Source organism: Balaenoptera borealis (assembly GCF_965194805.1).
Source record: "Balaenoptera borealis genome assembly, chromosome: 20".
Classification (NCBI taxonomy): Eukaryota; Metazoa; Chordata; class Mammalia; order Artiodactyla; family Balaenopteridae; genus Balaenoptera; species Balaenoptera borealis.
In genome coordinates this window covers 21,862,694-21,880,701 of record NC_138879.1, presented here as the reverse complement: position 1 = coordinate 21,880,701, position 18,008 = coordinate 21,862,694, and the positions used below count along the sequence as shown (strand labels likewise).

The following is an 18,008-nucleotide window of genomic DNA, read 5'->3' as shown; positions in this document are numbered from 1 at the left end:
GAGGGAGGTCAGCCCTGGCCCCAGAAGCTCTCCTCAGCCAGTGGGTGGTGGCGGGCAGCCCCTTGGCCCCTCAGGGTCCGCCTGTCCCCATCCCGCCCTGGCTGCAGGCCATGGCTGCCCCGGTCCACACACACACATACACACACACTTTCCAGCTCCCATTCTCCCATTTTCAGTTACTATCTCAAGGCCTTTAACCTGGACCAGCCCTGCCTCCTACCTGGTGTTCCTTCCTCTGGCCACAACCCCTCTGCTCCACTGCCCAAAGGGAAGGATCTATCTAAACAGTTCATTTCCTAGCTTGAAAACGTCTGCTGACTTCCAAGCCCTGCCCTTTCCACTAACCCCCGTGCCCTGGCTTGGCCTCACATCAGGCAGCTGTTCCCTCACGGATCCTCGCCTTTCCCTGCCGTTCCCTCTGCTTGGAATTCCCTTCTGACTCATCTCTCAAAGTCCACCTCAAAGGTCACCTGCGGTGAGAGACACCTGCTCAGGTCTCCCACCCCTGCAGTTCCAGCCACTCCCCAATCCGTGCTCCTGGAGGATCTCACGTGTGCTTTGTCAAGCCCGTCCCCATGTACCGTGGACCACAGCCTGCTGCGCTGGATATGGGCTCCAGAGCAGGACCTGAATGGATTCAGTTGGGGTTCTGGTACCCAGCAGGGCCTGGCACACAGTAGATTTTGTCGTGGTGTTGAGGAGCCCTTGGCTTGTCGCGGGCCGGCCTCTTATGTGTAGCACGTTGACTGAGGGCCCCTGTTCTCCGCTGGAGCAGACACTCATCTGCCTGCCCAAGTGGGTGGCAGCAGCCTGGGCTGTTTCCAGCTCTGCCCTTACCCTGCTGTTCACCCACTCTGGCCCCAGCCTCTTGGTGGTATTCCAGGGTGCGGGATCCCAGAGGAGGAATGAGATCACGCCCAGCGAGGGCTTGGAGATCCTCAGAGAAAGGCGGCTCTATCCTCAGAGAATGGCACCCATTCGATGTTTTAATTGCCCTGCCAACAGCCCAGCTGAGCACCCACAGCTGGGTTCCCAGGGTTGGGAGCTGGCAAAGTGGGATGGGGCCAAGAGGGGCCTTCTCCCGAGGCTCTCAGTAGTCATGGTCAGCGGGGCCTGAGGCTGTTCTGACCTCCCCAGCCTCTCTGCAGCCTTCTTGTTACAGGCCTGAAGGTGCTCTGACTACAGATCAGTCCTCAGAGCTACCATATGTTCTGTCCCCTGTCCTTAGCCTTAACTTCCTGAGGGCAGAAAAACTAACCTCAGCATTAACTTCCTGAGGCCTTTACTTCAACCCACACATGAACCCACAGGGAGCCCAGTTTTACTGGCAGGAACAGTGCCAGGCAACTGGATACCCAGCCTGCCTTCTGGGAGCTCAGAGCCTGTGGGGGGATGAAGCACACAAGAAACCAGGGCATCTGTCAGGATTGCGAGCAGCAGAGACCAGAGCTCAAGGGGGCTGAGTGAGGATGGGCAACGCAGGCCAGGGGCACGGGTGGTTTAGGTGCAGGAAGACCACCCGGCATAGATGGGCTCTGGCCCAGATCTAAGCTACAGAGGCAGAGCTGGGGAGTTAGCAGCACAGGGAAGAGAAAGAAGTGCGTGGTGTGCTCAGGTAGGAAGACCAAGTGAGGGTGTGAAAGGGCAGTGCTGGTGAATTAGCCCCTTCTTGTTCCTGGGCTTGGGCCACAAAAGCCTTCTAGAACGGAGCCCCACTGCCACCAGCAGCCAGCTGAACATGGAGTTCCTAAAGTACTTGCTCACTTCAGCTTTGAGACTGGGATCCGTGGGATCAGCTTTTCTTTGGAAAAAGGGAGACTAACACCTTCTCCCAGAGCCGTACCAAGCCCATTGGAGGCCCTGACTCACAGCTGCCTGGTGAAGGCTGAGGCAGAGGCAGGTGAGGCTGGCTGTCAAACTGGGGTCTTTAACCCACACCCCCTCAACCATGTGTTGAGAGAATCTTCCTTTCCTCCCTTCATTCCAGAAAGGAAAACAAGGTTGGTTGGCAACTTGGTATAATTAGACCTTTTACACCCCACCCATGACCCTTGTCCAATTCTTGCCTGAAAAGTGGTACAGAGAAGCTACAGTGGTGAAGAGTTGCTTGGCAACAAAATTAATAAAGTAGTAGTAGACTCTAACCCAAAGTATAAAATAAATATCCATGACTCCATACAGATATAAATGGGTGGTTGAGAGAAAAATAAGGGAAAACAGACCAATCTCCCATGCAGAAGAATTCCAAATAATCCATGTAGATATTCTGCCCTTAAGAAGGTAGAACGTAACTCCTCATTCCTTAAGTGTGGGCAGCAGAGTGAATTCCTTCCAAAGGGTATCGTGCGTAAAGGGAGAAAAACAGTAACTTGACGGTGGAGAAATCTGGCAAATCTGACAAACCCTACTTCAGCCAGGTGATCAGTGTCAACACCAACCCTTGATATGATGTGATGAGAAAAGCACCTTACCTCTGAGGTCTTCCTCCCTCAAACACATAACCCCAGTCTAATCATGAAGGCACACCAGACAAATTCCCATAGAGAGACATCCGACAACATGCTGGACCTGCGCTCCTCGAAGCTGTCAAGGTCATTAAGAAACAAGGAAAGTTGGAGAAACTACCACAGCCAAGAAGAACCTAAAGGGACACGATGACTAAATGTAACGTGAGATCCTGGAAGAGAAAAAAGGACATCAGGGGAAAACTGAGTAATGTGAATAAAGTATGGAATTCAGTTAATAATAATGTATCAATACTGGTTCTTTAGTTGCAACAAATCTACCATACTAATGTAAGATGGCAGCAATAGGGGAGACTGGGTGTGGGGTATATGAGAACTCCCTGTAACATCTTCGCAATAATTCTATAAATCTAAAACTGTCTACAAGAAAAAGTTCATAGTAAAAAAAAAGGAGAGAGAGAGAAAACGAGTGGCTTGGCTCTGCCCTGGCCAAGGTACCACCGGCAGGGCAGACAGAACAAGGAGCAGCGAGGCTGGAAACAAGGGAGGTGGGTGAAGCAGGCGGCTGCTTTATTTCAGAATAAGGCACCTCAGCCATACTCCTGCCCCCGCACCTGGGAGCCCTGGGCACAGGTGAGCTGGCCAGCTACAGGCCTCAAGAGACGAAGCAGAGGGAAGTCTGAGCGTTCCTTCCTTGTTCAGAGGGACAGGTCGCCACTGCTGTGGTGTGGCTCCTCTTAGCTCCTCAGCTGTCCGCGGACTAGGGAGTAAAGGGACCAGGCCCAGCATCCTCTAAATTCAAGCTGAGGTGGGAGAATGCACACCTTCCCTGTTGGAGGAGGAGAAGGAATATGCACCCGAGGGCCTGGAGGACAGTAGAGCTGGAGAGCTGATCCTGGGCAGAGTTCCGGTTGCCAAAGGAAGACCCAAAGTGACGGCACTGCAGAATCCGAGGGACGAGGGTGTTCTCAGGGTAAGTGTCCAGGGTGGGAGCAGCCAGAGAAGTCCCGGAACTTTGTTTTCCAATTGTGTTGGTCTTCCTCTCTCCCCGGGACGTGATCAGACACAACCAGAGCTTTGCCTGGGTGCTGAGAGGCTGCCGGCTCATGGGGGGTGCCCTGCCTTGGGGGAGTCCCAACTGCTGGTCCCACAGAAGAAGTCCTCAGGGAGCTCGCTCAGGAGTCCATCTAGGTCATCTGCGGCGGGGGGGGGGGGGGGGGGGTGGTGGATAGAGAGGGCAGGGAGACTTAGTGATAATATTATTAGGGCTCCACGTGGCTCAGAGCCAAAGCTCCCGCCCCTCGGGAGGGCTGTCAGGGAGGTGGCTCGCCCGGCCGCCAGCACCCACACTGATGGGCCTGAGGCCGGCCCGCCTTCCACCTCCCCTCTGCTCCCCACATACCCACACGCAACAAAAGGCAGAGGCAAAATGCCCGGGCCACTTTGCTAAGAAAGAGGCTCCCCCTGGGCCTTCATGGCTCCTCTTTCCATCCAGAGGTACAGTGCCTGAGCAGAAAGGCTTCAGAGGTCCCCTAGTGCAACCTTTGCGTTGGACAGAGGGAGAAAGAAGGCCAGGAAAAGTCATTAGATGTGTTCAGAATCACACAGTTCATTAACCTGGTTTCTCATCGGCAGAGCGGGAGACATCATCGTCCCCTCCCCCAAAGTGCCTTGTGGGCAGAGGGGACAAAAGTATCTGTCCCTGACTACAGTTCTTGGATGGGGTGCTTCTGTCTGAGAACTTGGAAACAGAGCTGACCTCAGTAAGCCCTACTGCTACTCTGACTGTTAACAAGGGCAGCTAACGCGTACCGGGGGCACGCTGGGTGCCGGGCACAGGGCTGCACACGTTATACTCATCACTTCATGTCGGTCTCACAGGGCCCCTTTAGAGGGCATCTCGTGGTAGTTCGTGCTATAATCCCCACTTTACCTGAGAGAACAGGGTTTAAAGAGGTCAACAACTTCCCCAAGTAGCATCCCTTTGACACCAGAGCCATAGCTTCCAACTAGAAAACTCCCACTGAATGGACGGGATCAGAAAGCCCTAGAGTCAGTCAGGCTGGAAACTATACCTGCAGAGGCCAGCTCCCAGTCTGGCACAGAGCACTCGATAAACACTGCTGCTGGAAGGACAGAAGTCAGTTTGGGAACATTCAAATTTAATTGGGGTGACCAGCACTGTACTCAGGGAAGCAGGACTGGAATTTGATTATAACAAAAAAAGTTGCCCCTCACTAGCTACACTGTGACCGTCTGAAGAAACACTAGGTTAAATGAAGGGGAGTGAGCCTAGGAAAATGGGAATCATAGTAGGAATCCACATTTGTGTCTCCTAGCGCTGCCCGGCCACCACCAGCAGCTGCCGCCTGGCAGGTCTGTCCCTACAGTGGAGATATGACACCAACCACACATTCTACAGGCAACTCGCCTCACTCTTATACTATGACCACCAGCAACCTTCTGATGATGGTTCGGCTTGTCATCAAGCTGACTTACAAGGAGACAGCGCAAGATTCTAGAGAAGATTCCAGCATATAGGGTAGATACTTTTTCATACAATATAAATAAATGGGCTTTGTGGTTTATCCATTGGTCTACTGTGAATTTGGTTAACGTCGAGACACCTATCCATAATCCCACGAACTTTGGGGCCAAACAGGGTTGAATTTATGGAATCAAAGAGCTAAGGACCAGACCTGGACTGTGTTAGCTTCACCTGGGTAAGGCTCCCTCCTGAGGAACAAGTTGGCCCTCCCCTAAAAGGTCTGTATTTGGGCCTCTCAGGTCTGTATCCTGGTCCCATCCTAACCACATGGATGTCTGACCCCTCAGCACCACCTGGAGGGCCTTGGAGCTTAGTCACTATGGGGAAATCTGCCTCTGAGGTCTGGCCATCAGCCCACAGAAGACTCAAGGATGGTGCCAGTCTATCTCCCCCTGTGGCTAATAGCACATGGCCTGGAAACTGGGGAGCTTCGGTTCATTCTTTGTGTTAATTAGTTTGTGGCCTGCAGCCTCGCCAGAGAACACACCACATCTGATTTCTGTTAAGATTCTGTAAGGTCCAAAGATTCACAGGAGGAGGAACAAGATGCAGCCAGAACAATCTGGCTGAGCTATTCAAGAGGAAATAGAAGGAGAACCTCTTTTGCTCCTGGGTAGGCTGACGGCCTTACCTGCTTCTGGCAGTTCTTTCTCAGGTGACGCCCCTGCCTCTGGGTTCTGTGCTATTCTGAGGCCTTTCCCAGGCTTCTCGGTCTCATGCTGGAGGCTTTCATGGAAGCTTCCTGGATCCTGGGGACAGAGGATCTGGTTACCAATACCTGTGCCCCTGAAATCCCTCTGGACAGTTCTGTGCAAACAACCTCAAAGGAATAGGTGGGGACTCAGGAAAGACAGGAGAGAGGAACGTGGCAGCGGCCAGTCACCCAGGCCCATGCTGTGGGGAGGGAGCTGAAACGCCAAACACCCCGAACAGCAGACAGTTAAAAAAATAAAAGAAAACAGAAAACTTTTGGCTGATTTTCTTTTCTAATTCTGCTGGTATCTGATGCTTTAGGGAATCTCTATAACTGGAGCAGAGAGTGAAGACACCATTCAGAATTATGCTGAGGAGCTAGCCTGGAATTAAAAATGAGCTGTTAACAATCCCCAAACTAGCTAATATATGAACAGGTAATTAAAATTAGTAATTAAACCTGTTAACCATGGTTAGCCCTAGGGAATGGAAGTGGAGAAGGGTCAGTTTCACATTGCTTTATTCTGTACCATTTCAATTTTTTTTTTGGCCGCACCTCACAGCGAGCGGGATCTTAGTTCCCTGACCAGGCATCAAACCCGTGCCCCCTGCAGTGGAAGCACAGAGTCCTAACCACTGGACGACCAGGGAATTCCTGGGGTGACTTGAAATTTAAAAGGAAATCAAGATGGGACTTCTCTGGTGGCGCAGTGGTTAAGAATCCACCTGCCAATGCAGGGGACACAGGTTCGAGCCCCAGTCCGGGAAGATCCCACATGCCGTGGAGCAACTAAGCCCATGCGCCACAACTACTGAGCCTGCGAGCCACAACTACTGAGCCCACGCACTGCAACTACTGAAGCCCGTGCGCCCTAGAGCCCGCGCTCCGCAACTAGAAGCCACTGCAATGAGAAGCCTGCGCACTGCAGTGAAGAGTAGCCCCCGCTCGCCGCAACTAGAGAAAGCCACGCGCAGCAACGAAGATCCAACGCAGCCAAAAAAATAATTAAAAAAAAAAAAATGGAAATCAAGATGCTGTTTTTAGAAGTGGGGTGATATGGAGAGAATGAAGAAGGTTAGGGAGAAAGATGAGAAGCAGCAAGTTAGAACTAAACATGTAACTTGACTAGATGTCATCGAGTCTAACCCACTCATTTTATAGACAAAGCAACAGCAAGGGAGGGGACAGGACTTGCCCAAGGTCATGTTACAAATTTCCAGCAGAGCAGGGCCATAACCGAGGTCTCCTGACCCCCAGGCCAAGTCATGACGACAACCCAGGATCCCAGGAAGGTGGGGGTGGCCACAGACGGGACACTGTGTGTCAAGTCAAGGCCGGGCCCTGCACCCTCACCCTGGAGTGGAGCTGCCTGGAACCCAGCCTCCCTTGGTTCCCAAAGGAGTTCTGGGCCGGCGCCCCCTCACCTAGCAGAGGTGGAAACCAGGAGGGAAGATGCAGAGCAAGTGCTGGCTCACCTGACCATCTGTAGCTGTCTGTTCTCTGTACTGCCACCTGCAGCAAATCCAACCCTCAGTCACTCACTGAGGGCCCCACCCCGTCGTGGACCCTCAACTCGGTTAGTTCTCAAGTGACTCCCATGCTCGCCGACGTTCAGGTCTGCCATCAGACACTCAGGGATCCACCCAGAAGCCAGCTGCTCCTCTAGGTCCTGTTACTGTGCCATCTGGCAGGTGGCTGGACCAGGGACAGGAGGAGATGGCCCTGTCCCCAAAGGGCATCTTTTCACCTCAGGGCAACTGTCCACTTCACATCCCTGCTCCCCAGGATGGAGGAGGGGAAGAAATCAGAAGGCCCAGGCGGAAAGCAGCTCTACCCATCCGCACTCCATCTTGCTCCTCTTACCGTGGGGAAGGGCTGAGACGGCTTGAGGAAGTTCCCATCCCCAGAATCTGGGCTATAAACGTGGACCAGGTTGTTGGGCGTCACGTTGAGGTAGTGATTTCGGAGTGAAGGAGAGAACACTCCGATCTGGAGTAGAGAAAGGGGGGGAAGGTGTCCAGTGTCCTGACAGAGCGCTAGGTGCTGCCGGACGGCCACCCAGTCCCGCCGGCCTCAGCCTTGCTAGCCCCTGCACCAGGGTCACAGAAATCACTCCTGCCGCGGCCCTGGTGCCAGAGTAGAACCGCGTACCCCATCCTCGGCCCCTCACAGCACAACCCCCACCCCCATCTGCCCCCTGAAGGATGGCAGTCAGGCCTTTACTCGGCTCCAGTGAGCCAGGGTCTTGCACTAGGGCAGCCACTCTCTGCCTGGGCCCTGGGAGGGCAGGGAGCCAGAGGGACAACCAGGGGCTCTCTCCAGGGCGGGAGGCGGGAGAGCAGGCCCCCATCTGGAGCTCCCGTACCTGCTTTAGCAGCAGCACTGAGCCAGGCTTCAGCTCATTCTGGCGTGTCTCCAGCAGCAACCTGTGCACCGTGCCCTGCATCTCTCCTGCAAACACCACGCCGCCCATCAGTATCAGGGTCAAGGGCAGCACAGCGACTGGTTTGGGCCCTGGCTGGGACGGGGGTTGTAGACTGCCTCAATTTTCCTAGCTGCAAATGGAGAGGGTGGCTCCTCCTCACCTCCTGACCTCAACGCGGCCACTCGTCAGACACTCCCAGGACTTAACTCCTCACCCGTGGGGTCCTTGAAAACCGCACTGGCGTCCACTGTGCTCCGAGTCAGGGACTTGATCATCACTGCCATGTTGGGGACTTTGTTCCTGGGCAGCTGCTTCAGGGCTGCCTGGTTACAAGGAGAGGCATTTGCTGAGCCAGCCACGTCCCACCTGTAAGGTTCCCAAGTGTGCCAGGGCAACCCAGGGAGGGGGGCAGAGCACTGGTGTGGTGATGATCTTCCTTTTCAGAGGGCAAAGGGGCAGTTTAAAGGGCTCATCCCATCTCCCTCTGGCAGACCCGAAGCTGGTGGGCCTTCATTTGTCTGCCCTGCCTCCTTTCTTTTGTGTGTTTATGTGTATGTATTCATACAGAGCTCCATCACACAGGCCACAGGCAGGAATACGTCAGCACATGTACTAACATGAGTCTGCACGTGACCTTTGACCTCTGGGGAGCCCTAGGGGTAGCAGTGTGTTTACCCTACCCCATTCAGGGCCCAGATGTGCAGACACATGCCCATAACCCACCTCCACCTATGCCAGATACTGTGAAAAGGCAGGTGAGTGGAAGATACAACCAAAGGGGCTTCATGTTGCCACTCAGAGACAGGCGTGGGGTAGCAGGGAGCAAACAAAGAGCCCCTTTCCTAAGGTGGAGCAGGGCAGGAGGTTGGTGAAAGGGATAAAAATGGTCTTCCCTTTGGGTCTCAGCACCCAGGACCCTTACCTTCCGCAGCACCATGATGATGCTGTAGGTACAGAGGAAACAGGTAGGGTCTCTCTCATCCAGGCCCAGAGCAGATTTCATGGTCAGCCAGGGCCCTCGCCCAAAGTCCTCCTCCACCGATGCCTGGGAACTAGTAACAATCTGGCACAACAGAGCAGAAGGGGAGCCTGCATTAACAGGTCCGCTTTGCTAGAGGCCTTGACTGAGCTGGGATGGAGGGGTGGGAGAGGCAAGGGCGAACTCCCTGCAGCACGGTGGCCACACTCTCTCCCTTCATGTATCTCCAAGTTCAGAAAATGGTGTGTGAAACCTTGTGGCATATCACGTCTTTCACTGAGAAGCAATAGCAAAGGTACTCTTAACTCAGTTTATTTTAAATCAGGCCCTGACTTTAATTACATTAATGCAAAAGGCTATCTATGCTTGTCTCTTACAATGGACTTGCAAAGTCTTAGGGCTAGGGAGCCCCCACAAACATTTATAGTTTTCCAGGCAATTTTGAAACCAATTATATTTTATTTGGGATGCCTCTGGCTTTAACTATTCACCTTCTTATATTAAAAAATGCTTTGAATCCAGGTGAGTATTTATTGCTTTGGAGCTGAAATGGACTGGTGGATCTGCAGAGCTACAGCAAAGAGAAAAACTTCTAGAGAGAATTAAAAGCAGAAGTGGGTCTGGGAGCGGAGCAGGTCAACCAGAATCCCAGGGAGGAGGGAGGCTGGGTCTCACCCACCAAGAGGGAACCCACCAGAGGCAAGATGAAGCCAGATCCTTCCCAGCTTGATTCCCAGAAACCTGAAAGGCAGGGTTCCTGAGACACAATTTCCTGACAGCTATTACACTCTCCTCCTCTGAGGGAAGATGGAGTTAGCTGGGCCTTTCTTTCTTAGCTGGGAAAGAAGGCTGGACTCATGGTATCGGTTCACACCCCTCTGGCATCAGGATAGGCTTCACCTTATGCCAGGAAAATCGCCACCTCCCCAAATGCCCCGTGGACCCCAGGGAACAGGCCAAGCAGCACAGACTCTGATTCTCAGCTACTGAAACATGTAGGGATGTCCCTCACTCCTAAATGATCCCCAGGAAGTTAACATTTGCATGGAATTAGTTACCTCTGTCCGGAATTTAGCCAGAGCACCATGAGTCGGAGTCTGGGGCGTGGAAACCATGATGTCGTCCAGATTTTTCCCACTGTGCTACAAGGGGAGAGAGGAGGAGAAGACGAGAGCAAGCTCAGCAGCTGTTATTTACAAGTACAGCTTCTTGTCTGGGTTACATAATGAGTTCAGGAAACTATCAGGGACAATTAACACATAGTACATCTCTCCTAACGAAGTCTCAGGAGCCTTGCTGGCAGCTCAAAAAAGATGCTTTGGGGATCGTTTTGGGAGTGTGAGGAAGCTAGAGCTGGCCCAGGAACAAACCCCAGGGCTTCCTGAAGGGGGCGATCACTTGAATAGAAAGGCCTGAGATGAGTAAAAGGGCAGCCTTCCCCAAACCCCTTCTCAGGGACCTCATCCTTCCCTACAGAGATCCATCCCAGGAGGAATGTACATGGTCTCCTTGGATTTCTCTTAAAGTGCCAGGGAAGAGCAAGTTAACAGGTAGGAATTGTTTCCAACACCCTTCAAATGTGAGGAAAGGGGGTAACCTATCACAACCAGACCAGATCCTCAGAGTCCAATTATCTGGGATCTGATCCAAGAGTAGTCTGATGGACCCCGTCTCTCCACTGCTGCCGAAAACTACACACGCAGCTCAGCCCCAACTCCCCCACGTTGACCCCACACACCAGCTACCAGTGATTCTGTAGATCTCCCAGAGCATCTGTGCCTTTGCACACGCTCTCCCGTCTTTCCACTGCTGAAATGTCCTCCAGGACACAACCTTCCGACACACACCTCCGTAAACCTCCTACTCATCCCTCCAGAGCCCACGCAGCAAGCCCAAGGAGCCCAGCGTCTCCCCAGCACCCAGGGAATGACCTCTACTCTCCCTGTGCCTTTTATGTGTAATCGTTTGTTTGTGTCTGCTTCTTCCACTCTCCTGGAAACTCCTTAGGACGGGAATTATTTCTATGTTAATCTCTGTATTCTCAGGTCCAAGCAAAGCGCCCAACACATACCAGTCCTTAGCAAATATAAGTGAATGAATCTTCCTGCCCTGATGCTAGGAAACAGTAGATGCTCAACAAACGTATGGAAATTGTGACATTCTCAAGCCTTAAGCATCTGTCTCACATGTGGGTTTTCAAGCATTCAATTCTTCCCACTTCTTCTGACTTCCTCCACAGCTTTGGAAACGCTCCCTCTCTGCACTTCCTTCCTCCCCTTCCTGGGGGGCGTGAAGATCCTCTGGGACTCTGCTGCTCTCCTGGGCCCCCAGCAGCCTGGGGAGCTCCGGCTCTGGCCAGAGAGAAGCTGTCACTCACCTGGTGAGGCAGGAGCCCTGCTGGGCCGGGGAAGCGGCGCGTTTTGGCGCGGGTGGAGGTGCAGGTGGACTGCTGGGGTGTCCGGTTGGCAGCAGTGACCAGCCGCACCAGGTGGTTCGTGACGATGGGCATCTGCAGAGCGGCTTGAGGGACTGGGGAAGGACGGGGGCCCTTCAGGGTGCTGACAGGAGACTCGACAGAAGATGCTGGAGCTCGGGGCCGGAAGGGCCCCCGAGGAAATAATCCAGAGATAGTCCTTGAGGGAGTAGCACAGCTTGAGTTGGGAGTTCGTGGTGTAAGAAAATGAGGTTTGCCAGTTAAGCAGGCATTTAGAGACTGGAATGGCTGACCAGGGAAATGATTTTGAGGGCTGCTCTGAACGAGCCTGCCAGCAGCTTGGAGAGGCTGGGGTGCTTGAGGAGGGGGACCATCGGGAGAGACTTCCCAATGGGGTTGCTGACCGCGAACCACTGAGGCAGTTGGGACAGGAAGGTTACCCGTGGCACCAGGCCTCAAGCGGGACTGTGGAGTCCCACAGCGGACAACAGGATCCAGGGGCGCATCCCGGGCTGACGGGATACCAGTTATGTGGGTTGCAGGCATGGGCCCCTTTTGGCAAGGTCTGCTCAGATCAGCTGCCCGGGCCTTTTTAGCCAATGTTGAGTCCTCCCGCCGCCAGGTGGGCAGGATTCCTGTGGCCTCACCGCTAACTCCAAGTTCCAGCTCCATGCCGGGGCCCTCCAGCTCCATGCTTGCCAGGACCTTATCAAATTCATCTTGTTCAGGCCCCTCAAAGCCACCAATCACCTGCTGTTTGCTCTTGAAGGTGAGCTGGGGGTGGGAGACTGAGGACTGGGGTCTTACTGGGGTCTCACTGAGCACTTCTGTCAGTGTCACTCTTCCCTGATTGCGAGTCCAGCTGCTGGACATTGAGACAGGCCTTAGGGGAGCTGCTCCTGTGGAAGGTGGACCCCCAACGGCCCTGGGCATGCCGGAGGTAGAAAGGCGGAGTCCCAGGGCTGGCAGGCCCGCAGCCTCTGAAGGAGCAGTGGGGCATGGCAGTAGCTGGGCCTCCTGTGGCCGGGAAGAGACAGGTCTCAGGCACCCAGCATTCACAGGCCGTGAGCCAGCAAACTGGTTCTCTGCATTCTCCACAGCCGACAAGAAATCCTACAAAGAAGTACAGACAGCGGATCTTGGCATCTGGAAATCAAGAAACACTCTGCTTTTACTGTTTCGGGCATGTGGTGTGTCTGTGTGTGCAGATACACACAAACAAGAAACCAAGGTGTGAAAGGCAGTGGTGGACTCTCTCACCACCTTTGACCTTGCCCAGGAGCCCACAATGAGGCTTCTATCAGACACGTTCTAAGGCTAAGTCTTCAGGTAGCTTCTCTCTTTCTTCAGTCTCAGGTAGGGGGTGGGGAGGGGTGGTGGTGGCAGTTGGGGGAGCAGTAGGAGAAGCAAAGGAACCAGGTCACCCAGGAGTCAAACAAATCATCCAAGGTCACACACCCATCTCAAGGAAATTAGCTTTGTGGTGTTGAGCCTGTGCACTAGGGCTCTACCCATCTGGTCCTGCTGCCTGTCCTCCACCCACTCCTCACCCCCACCACACACACACACACGCACACACGCACACACACACACATACACGCACGCACGCACACACACGCGCACACACACACACACACACGCACACACTTAGTCTTCAGTAAGCCAGAGAGTCCTTGGAGCCTGCAAAACAGACAGAAGTTAAATATAGCTTTTCAGGCAAGGTAAATTAAGTATGGATTCCGGTTGGGAAGCAATGTGAGATTGACACCTTCAAGAGCAACAGACCTGTTCTGAAGGTGTCAGAACTGCTGATTTAACTGACAGGAAGGTCCCCTCCACCCCCACCCCCTGCTGCTGCACTGGACTGTCCAGGCTAGAGAAAGGATCTTTCTTGCTTCATGTATTATCAGGAGAGTAGCATACTCTAACAGGACTACCTTAGGACTTAGTAATAATAGTATTATAATTACAGCAGCAATAAAATCCTGATGACCCTGGGAGTTGATGGAGCCCTTTTCCGCTGAAGAGCTGCCTCTCAGACATGATGTCATCTGTCTTGGGAAGGGGGAAAGGGACTGGTCATGGAACAGAAACTTGAGCTGTCAGAGTCCGTCACTCTTAATTCCATTACTAGCCTAGCAGTCCTACCATGACCTGGTAAGACCCAGGAGGGTCATTTTTTTCAGCCCGTAATTACACATCTCCAAAGCTGAAAGACAAAGACAAGGAAACATACATATCTCCTTGACAAAGCTGGCAGTTTTGAATTATTTGTAAAAACAAAAATCAAGTCCCCAAGTGATAACAAAACATCTAACATTTGAAAAACCTCACTGGGTGCCAGGTACCATGTAAACATTTTACCAGAATTCTCACCATGAGTTCTCATGATGACCCTATGAAGAGGTACTATTATTGTCCCTGTTTTATGGATACAGAAACGGAGACTCAGAGAGGTTAAGTAACTTCACAGAACCAGGACTGGAACACATAAGTGCCTTTGTCACTATGTCCTGGGGCCTCAATGAATGAGACAAGCCAGAGATGGAATTTTAAGAGGTCTGAGGAAGGTCTGTTTTTCCCTTCAAACCTCGGGTTCCAAAAGCCTCAAAGGAGGGAAGCGTGGGACTGTGGCTGCCAGAAGCGTCCCTGGTGCAGCATTCACCATCTCACTAGGCACGAATTAGGCATCTGGACAAATTGTAAACGTGATTTTTAAAGCAAATCACTGGGAGACAAAAAAGTAGGTTTGAATGGCTTGTCATTGATAAACTAGAGCAACTCTACTCTATAAATGTAGTTTAATAGTTTCCATGTACATTAGACTGGAGTCAGGAGGCCATCCTGGCTGTTGGTGTTGTATTCTTTCTTTTTTATTTATTTATTCATTTATTTATTTGGCTGCATTCAGTCTTCGTTGCTGCACACGGGCTTTCTCTGATTGCATAGAGCAGGGGCTACTCTTCGTTGCAGTGCGCGGGCTTCTCACTGCAGTGGTTTCTCTTGTTGCGGAGCTCGGGCTTTAGGGCACGCGGGCTCAGTAGTTGTGGCTTGTGGGCTCCGGAGAGCAGGCTCAGTAGTTGTGGCGCACGGGCTTAGTTGCTCTGCAGCATGTGGGATCTTCCCGGACCAGGGATGGAACCCGTGTCCCCTGCATTGGCAGGCGGGTTCTTAACCACTGCACCACCAGGGAAGTCCCTGGTGCTGTATTCTTAAGCAATTTATCTTTTGGAGATTTACTCACTTAAATCCTGTTTCTTTCTGAAAAGGATTTGAGATAGCAATTTTGGGCCTCCTAGATGAAACTATATCTGTTAGATCTGAGTGGGAAGACAGCTGTGCAGATCACTAGTTCAGTGGTCTCTGGCTGCACCCAGAGATTAGAAATACCCCTGCCTGGGCCCATTCCGAGAAATTCTGATGTAACTGGTGTGTGGCAGGGCCTCGGCAGAGGTGATTCTAACATGCCAGCTTCAGATCTAGTCTAACGTGTCATCTTCTGAGGAGAGAGGGAGAAGGGAAGAATGTTTGTGGCAGAAGAACGGCCATCATGGGATAGGAGAGAAAATGGAAGGCCACAGAATGCAGTACTTTGCCCTGGCTCAGGTAGCCAGTTGGTGACCCCGGGCCTCCTGCTGTCCAGTAACTGTGCTGTCTCTGACTCTCCCTAAACTTTCTTCCCACATCAAGTACGTCATCGTGGGGCTTCCCTGGTGGCTCAGTGGTTAAGAATCCGCCTGCCAATGCAGGGGACACGGGTTCGAGCCCTGGTCCAGGAAGATCCCACATGCAGCAGAGCAACTAAGCCCATGTGCCACAACTACTGAGCCTGCGCTCTAGAGCCCGCGAGCCACCACTACTGAGCCCGCGTGCCACAACTATTGCAGCCCGCACGCCTAGAGCCTGTGCTCCACAACAAAGAGAAGCAACCGCAATGAGAAGCCCACACACCCCAACAAAGAGCAGCCCCCGCTCGCTGCAACTAGAGAAAGCCCGCCTGCAGCAACGAAGACCCAACGCAGCCAAAAAACAAATGAATAAATAAATAACTTTATATAAAAAAAAAAAAAGTATGTCATCGTGAAGGTGAATCCAGTCATCCGCGTGACACAGCTTCCAGACAAGGGCCCTTATAATTTAAAGATATGACAATTAAGCAGCTCATCTTTCTGGTTTTTCATTTGTTTCTAAGACAGTTAAGTGGGTTGTTTACATTTCTCATCATTTCTCAGCCTCTCACAGACAAAAAAAGATATACATGTCAAGTAAAAGGAAACTTGGGTTCTGGGCCTGGGTGTTTACATCTTAAGACCTTCGCTGCCATCTCTGTTCACCAACACTTCCTTACCTCATCTTCAAACTCCTCTTCCACAGCAAACAGCTTCTGCAGACTGCATGCCTGAAAGGAAAACAAAGCAATTGAGGCTGGAGGAGAAATACCGTTTGCAAGTACATTCTGTCCTCATTCTTGCTTTTTCCCAATTCTAACAAGACCATCAGGTTTACTGTTTTCTGTTTGTTTGTTTTTCTGCTAGTGTTGGGGGGAGGAATAAGGGATGAGGAGAGAAGAGATGGGATTTACTTAAAGACTTAGATGACTTAGAATCCTTTCTTGTAAAATAATTCACTCAGGTCCATTTGCATTAATCTTGTAATAAGAGGGAGGAAGCAAAGAGAAGACTGCCCACGGGAGCCTGCGTCATTCTTTAGACCCAGCACTGTGCACATGGGCCTAAGGATTTTGCAACATCCCCAAGGTTTGGCGTTTGGAACCTTTGTCAAACATAAGGGACACTCCCATAAATCCAAGCATGCCCAGCCTAGTGGCCTTGATTCTGAAAGTCAAGCCAGTGGTTTTTATCTAATCCAACACCCAAAAGCTAGGGTCCCAGGAGGGTGGGATGCCTCCCAGTCCACAGTTCAGTTCCTTCTTTCTGGGCAGCAGGGCTGCTGTGGCCAACATTACACGTGTGTCACTCCTAGAGTCAAGGGCTGTGCCTAACCCCAGACGTCAGAGCAGCAAGAGCTATAGTTCGGGAGACCTATCCCGTATCGTCAAGGATCAGACTGGAAGGGTAAGGGGGAGAGGGAGGGCCCAAGAGGCGTGACGTTTGAGCACACCGGGAAAGATGAACAGGAGTCCTCCAAGATGAAATGGAAGGCAAGAGGCGGGAAACTGAGGCCCAGAGGGAGGTGAGTGGAGAGACCTTCCCTGGGGGTCCGGGCGTGTCCATGTCAAGCCCTGACTAGGGCCCAGGCCTCCCGATCCCACCGAGCTCTCCCCTAAACCCTAACCCGGCCCTGCAGCTCGCACGGGGAAGGGGCTGGAACCCGGAAGGCAGGTCCTTGCGGCCTGGGGACCGGGCGGCCGGGTGGTCCCAGGCAGGGCATTACCATGGCGACGGCCGGTAGTCTCCGGCCGCGGCTTGGCCGGGCAGACCCCGACTCTAGGGGTCACCGGGGCCTCGGCCTTGGCCCAGGTGGCAGGGTCAGAGTCCGGGCGACAGAGTCTCTGGGGCGAGCTCGGAGAGAGGCGTCTTTGCAACCCAGGTGGCGACCGAAGGTGGGTGGTCGGGAAGCTGCGGGCTGGCGTCCTAGGCCGCTTTCGAAGCCGCCGCCACTCAGCGTCTCCTCCCTCTTAAAGGGGCGGGCCTATTTCTATCCCGCCGACACAAAGGCCCTTCACCGCAGTCTTCCGCCCCGGCCTTAAAGGGAAACGGATGGGCTCTCGGTCGCCCCCCAGCGGCCCCTAGGGCCCAATCCGCTCGTTCAATGCGCGCTCAGGTGAGAGCAAGGCTGGGAATTTGGGGCCCCTTGCATCCCATCCTGCCCACCCTCCTCTCTTGTGTTAAGCATACTAGGGACTGAGTACTACAGCGTGACTCTCATTCACACCAGAATCTACCCTGTTGGTTTGTCTGTCTGTTCCTCTCTCCATCCATCCATCCATCTATTCTTGCCACGCGTATATTAAGCAAGGTATTCTCCGTCGGGCTCTTTTCATCCTTCATGTTTCAGCTTAGATCTCAGATCTTCCCTGTCACCTTATCTCTCAAGTAACATCCCTCCCCCCATCACAACGCTTAATTTCCTTCACAGCATTTTTCATTATTTATAATTGTCATATTATAATAATATGATAATATGATATATATGATAATATAATAATATGATAATACGATAATAATATAATAATAATTTTCATTATTTATAATTGTTATATTTATTTATTCATTTTTGGCTGCATTGGGTCTTAGTTGAGGCACCCGGGATCTTTTGTTGTGGGGCAATGGGCTCTTCATTGCGTCGCACGGGCTTCTTTCTCTAGTTGTGGCACAGGCTCAGTAGTTGCCACGCACAAGCTTAGTTGCCCCGCGGCGTGTGGAATCTTAGTTCCCCAACCAGGGAAAGAACCGGCGTCTCCTGCGTTGCAGGGCAGATTCTTAACCACTGGACCACCAGG

At 52.5% G+C, this 18,008-nt stretch overlaps 1 protein-coding gene across 7 annotated transcripts; it reads right to left on the bottom strand.

Annotated features, from left to right (window-relative positions):
- Positions 1 to 3,433: 3,433 nt before the first annotated feature.
- Positions 3,434 to 17,304, bottom strand: HROB (homologous recombination factor with OB-fold). 7 transcript variants are annotated; one of them, XM_082371484.1, is made up of 11 exons: positions 16,940 to 17,304; positions 15,894 to 15,944; positions 11,489 to 12,658; positions 10,170 to 10,253; positions 9,055 to 9,195; positions 8,347 to 8,455; positions 8,073 to 8,158; positions 7,571 to 7,696; positions 5,645 to 5,762; positions 3,868 to 4,007; positions 3,434 to 3,661 (listed from the first exon to the last, which is right to left on the bottom strand). In XM_082371484.1, the coding sequence occupies exons 1-11, from the start codon at positions 16,940 to 16,942 to the stop codon at positions 3,653 to 3,655; spliced, it is 2,037 nt and encodes a 678-aa protein (XP_082227610.1). In that variant the 5' UTR covers positions 16,943 to 17,304; the 3' UTR covers positions 3,434 to 3,652. The 7 variants fall into 7 exon arrangements, 3 of the variants coding, with proteins under 3 accessions (XP_082227610.1, XP_082227611.1, XP_082227612.1); XM_082371485.1 differs by lacking the exon at positions 3,868 to 4,007; XR_014238327.1 differs by lacking the exon at positions 3,868 to 4,007 and having other exon boundaries at positions 3,632 to 3,661; positions 5,645 to 7,219.
- Between the last annotated feature and the right edge of the window lie 704 nt (positions 17,305 to 18,008).

What these genes read in the sequence shown, in the direction of transcription:
- HROB (XM_082371484.1), bottom strand. An exon ending in CGTCTCAGCCCTTCCCCACG is followed by an intron (nt 5,763 to 7,570) that starts GTAAGAGGAGCA and finishes CTCTGTCCCCAG; the next exon opens with GATCCAGGAAGCTTCCATGA. An exon ending in GAAAGAACTGCCAGAAGCAG is followed by an intron (nt 4,008 to 5,644) that starts GTAAGGCCGTCA and finishes TCCAACGCAAAG; the next exon opens with GTTGCACTAGGGGACCTCTG.